General features: G+C 40.4%; 1 protein-coding gene across 1 annotated transcript; it reads right to left on the bottom strand.

Annotated features, from left to right (window-relative positions):
• Positions 1-234: 234 nt before the first annotated feature.
• On the bottom strand, positions 235-2,936 carry LOC109465148 (hyaluronan and proteoglycan link protein 4-like). Its single transcript, XM_019762298.1, has 4 exons — positions 2,552-2,936; positions 1,653-1,829; positions 1,050-1,245; positions 235-874 (listed from the first exon to the last, which is right to left on the bottom strand). The coding sequence occupies exons 1-4, from the start codon at positions 2,760-2,762 to the stop codon at positions 784-786; spliced, it is 675 nt and encodes a 224-aa protein (XP_019617857.1). The 5' UTR covers positions 2,763-2,936; the 3' UTR covers positions 235-783.
• Positions 2,937-4,104: the final 1,168 nt, after the last annotated feature.

The raw sequence follows: 4,104 nt of genomic DNA, 5'->3' as shown, positions 1-4,104 counted from the left end.
AGACTAGCTGTGTCTTAATCATAGGTAGACAACTAATAGCCTGGTTACCAAACCTATTATAGCTCCCGAGTCCTACATCCTCTCCGCAAATTAAAGAAAAACTCCTATCCAATTATAAGTTCTCTTTTAAAGAAGGCAAAATAGGTACAAAAGTTCAGACATAAAATAGCTTGTATCGTATCTGGTCCAGTGAGTGCCTAGTAGAAAATCATACTTTCAAAACAAGACAAGAAATACCGTGAGAAGCACGGTGTTCTTTATTTTTTCGATCCGGGAGTTTCCAATACAATTGTGAGACGTATTGATCCAACCAACAGCCGAGATTATATCAGGTACAGTATTACATACAGGCGGCCGGGTGAGAAGGTGAGAAGAAGTATTACTGATCAATGCAGTTATCTTGCAGGTATCGAAGCTATAATCACGGTGTAAGTTACTGACACCGTAGTTACAATGTTATGGTCATCACATTTGTTTATTTATTTATTTTATTTATCTAAATTGCCAACACTGCAATACAGTGGAAGGCCTGGCAGCTGAGCTGATGTCGGGCCTCATATGTATTATGACATACATAACGTTACATACATAAACATACACATATCATAACATAATAAAGTCACAAATCACAAAAATCTCTTATACTTACAATCCATAACCTAGGCTAATGACAGTATGAAAAGTAACAATATAACTCAGTATAGTAGGAGACCAGAGGTCATTCAAATATATAATATTTCAATATTTACATTTGAAACCACTTGGCATGACAGTGATGTTGTGTCAGCCACAGAAGCTGAGCGCACGGAAGCACCAGGCGTTGTACTGGGTGAGCCAGCCGCAGTCGTTGATGCCAACTACGCCACAGCCTGGCCTAGGGTATACCGGTAGAAAAGAAACAAGGAAAAGGTTATCACATGGATTAATGGGATTAATTTATCGAACATCGATTTTGTTCCCTCAGTGGAAAGATTCTTTAAAGGCACCTTTTAGTTGAAAGGTGAATGGACTTGCATCACGCGCATGCGTGGATAACAACATTTACCCACGAGGGAATTTGCGTTGGATACCGGGCAGTCTCGTCCGACAGCCACCCGCATAAGCAGTAACCCAACCCATCCTTCCAGGCCTGGTACAGCTGGTCATAGGAGGCGAGGGTTGCATCCTGCTCTGCGCATGCGTGCCTTGCCTCATCTAAGTCGTACTTGTAGTCACCGGCCGGTGACCTGACCTGGAAAAGCCGCCCTGTCAGAAAACAAAAATTGACAAGATTTCAACAGCGAGAAGTACTTGAAGTTTTCGTGAGGAGACGGAATGGTCTGACATACGACGGACCCAGAACAGAAATCTTGCACACTGACTGCTTGTGATGGCACGTCCTAAGTGGGTATGCCTCACTACCTATGAAGGTGGACTCACTTCCTCACAGTCTGCGAGGAGACTACCAACTTGACTATACATGTAAGGTCATTCTGTGGGTACTTTTCTATATAACTGGCCCTGAAGAAATACATTTTTGTCTTAAATATATTTTAAAATATTTCATCTTAAATATATTTATATTTCTACTGTTGTCACAAAAGTATAATCATGGAAGCCACTCGGCCTTTCATTGTTTTGTTTGTTTACTTGTTACCCAGCCTAAGTAATACCCAGCTTGGGTGTTGCGCTGCACAGGTCGTTTTTCAGTTTTCCCGAAAGGCCATTCTGCTGGGCCGATGTGTTCTGCACATGTGCCAACTCTTCCTGGAGACCATTGACCCTCCCTTCCAGTTCTGCCCGAATGGTTCGCTCCTGAGCCAGCTGTTCCTCAAGGGTCGATACTCGATCTACGGAAGGCAACGCGTGGTTTGAGTTTATACATGTTCTGGATCACACAACGTTTACAGGATTTCAGACTATATAGCCCTTAACTTGGTGTGCCACGATTTCACTTAGCCCTTCAATGTGTTTACAGGTATTTACTTCATGATCTCTCATTAGCCCCTGTCACACATTCAAGGCTCATTCATTCAAAACCTTCCCCCGACCGTCAACCAACCGAACAAGGCTGACTGGAGTTCGGGAGCAGTCTTACGAAGCAGGAACACTATTCACTGGACTTAAGATTGTCAGCGAGGTCATGTAAACTAAGAACAATAGGGGCCCTAATATAGTACCCTGGGGTACCGCAGATGTTACTTCTGTCCACTCTGAGTGCCCCCCTCCCCCCAATTACTACTCTTTGTTTTCTATTCTTAAGGAAATTTGAAACCCACAACAGAAGCCTGCCTCTAACCCCGTAAGTCTGTAGTTTTAGGAGCAAGCGGTTATGGGGAACTTTGTCAAAAGCTTTGGCAAAGTCTGTTATAATCATGTCAGTTTGAGATTTAGAGTCTAGAGAACGGGCTAGGTCGTTTGTTGATGAGCTGTGATTCACATGAACGATTTTTCCTGAACCCATATTGTTTATCAGTCAAAATAAGAAATTCCTCAAAATGATCCATTATCTGTAAGTGTATTGTTACGTATGTTCCATAATCTTACTACAGTGGTGTAACTGCTGACATACCTTCTGACCAATTTGCTATCTTCTGTGAAAGTTGGTCCACGACGATTTTCAGACGATCCAGTTCAAATTTCAATCCTTCGTCGGGACCGACGTTCACTACCTGGTTACACGAACATTTCTCCTCCGGCGGTGGCTTGCAGACAGACTGACCAGAACACAGGAACACAAACGTCACCAGGAACGTCATGACGCATGAAAAACCTGCTGCCATTTTTATACAAATTACTAGGTTGAAGTCAGAGTAACACCTGTACGCGTGCTCTTGTGTTGTGCTGTTACAATGAACCACAGGATAGCATGTCACGTGAATAAGGTCGTGTTTACGTGCGTAGTGAAGTGTCACCAAGTAGCCCCCCTGACTACCTGGTCGGTATTGACACAGTCAAAGCGATGATCTGACGTACTGCAACTGACCCGGAACAGGAACCTTGGCTGGAATCTTGTTGTGACAGACCCTAAGTGGTTATGTATACTCCCAGTAACTGTGTGAGTAGACTCACTTCCTGCAAGTATGTAACTTTATATAGCCACAAAACGAAGTTATAATCACAACAGAAGGCATCATAATGAGAATACTCGAATTACTATATATTAATATTTGTCAACGTATAAAAATATTTTGATATTATTTCTAAGGAACGATTGATGTTTGACAACAGACAACAACGTGGACTCAATAGAAATTAGTAGACAGCTGTAGCAAATTGTGTACGGGTCACAAAGTTTGTTAACTGGTATGATGGTTACCATATTCATTTAGTTGTGATAGTATAGTAAATTCAACTTTTTTTAATACCGTGATATTAGTGATAACGGCTTTAGTACAAATAAGTCATCTTTACCATAACAAAGTAATCTTCAGTACATTCTTTTAGTAATTCACTAGAATACTACAGTCACTGGAATAAGAAGTATTAGGGTCTGTATCGGTGTATGTAGTGAAGTAGTTGTGAAAAGAGTGAAAGTAGTTTTCACCGTTTTTGAACATCCTTTTCTGAAATAAAAATGAGATAAATGGTTGAAGCTGAACATTGTGATTATACTTGTAATGGCACTATGTATCATTTCCTGAAACTATGTCGACTATCATATTCTCTCTTGGAAGACTAGCTGTGTCTTAATCAGAGGTAGACAACTAATAGCCTGGTTACCAAACCTATTATAGCTCCCGAGTCCTACATCCTCTCCGCAAATTAAAAGAAAAAGTCCTATCCAATTAAGTTCTCTTTTAAAGAAGGCAAAATAGGTACAAAAGTTCAAATATAAAATAGCTTGATTAGGAATGTCAAACTATCCAGTTTACATAGTGTCACTTACATTTGTGTAATTAGATTAAATAAGGTTGACCATCAAAATGGCTGTGTTATAGAATAGTATTAACTGAGCAGAAGGTAATGACTCCATGTAGAATACTGCATAGCAGTCTATCTAGAGAATAGCTGATATACAAATTCAAATCAAATCAACTTTATTGCTCAACAACTGTAGCTGGTACAATGTATGGCAAAGAAACAACTTGTACATACATAAACTAATACTAAAATATGATTCTA

This window comes from Branchiostoma belcheri, unplaced genomic scaffold (genome assembly GCF_001625305.1).
Source record: "Branchiostoma belcheri isolate BF01 breed outbred unplaced genomic scaffold, Haploidv18h27 scaffold149, whole genome shotgun sequence".
NCBI lineage: Eukaryota > Metazoa > Chordata > Leptocardii > Amphioxiformes > Branchiostomatidae > Branchiostoma > Branchiostoma belcheri.
Note: the sequence above shows the minus strand (reverse complement) of the source record. Positions and strands in the feature narration are given on the sequence as shown.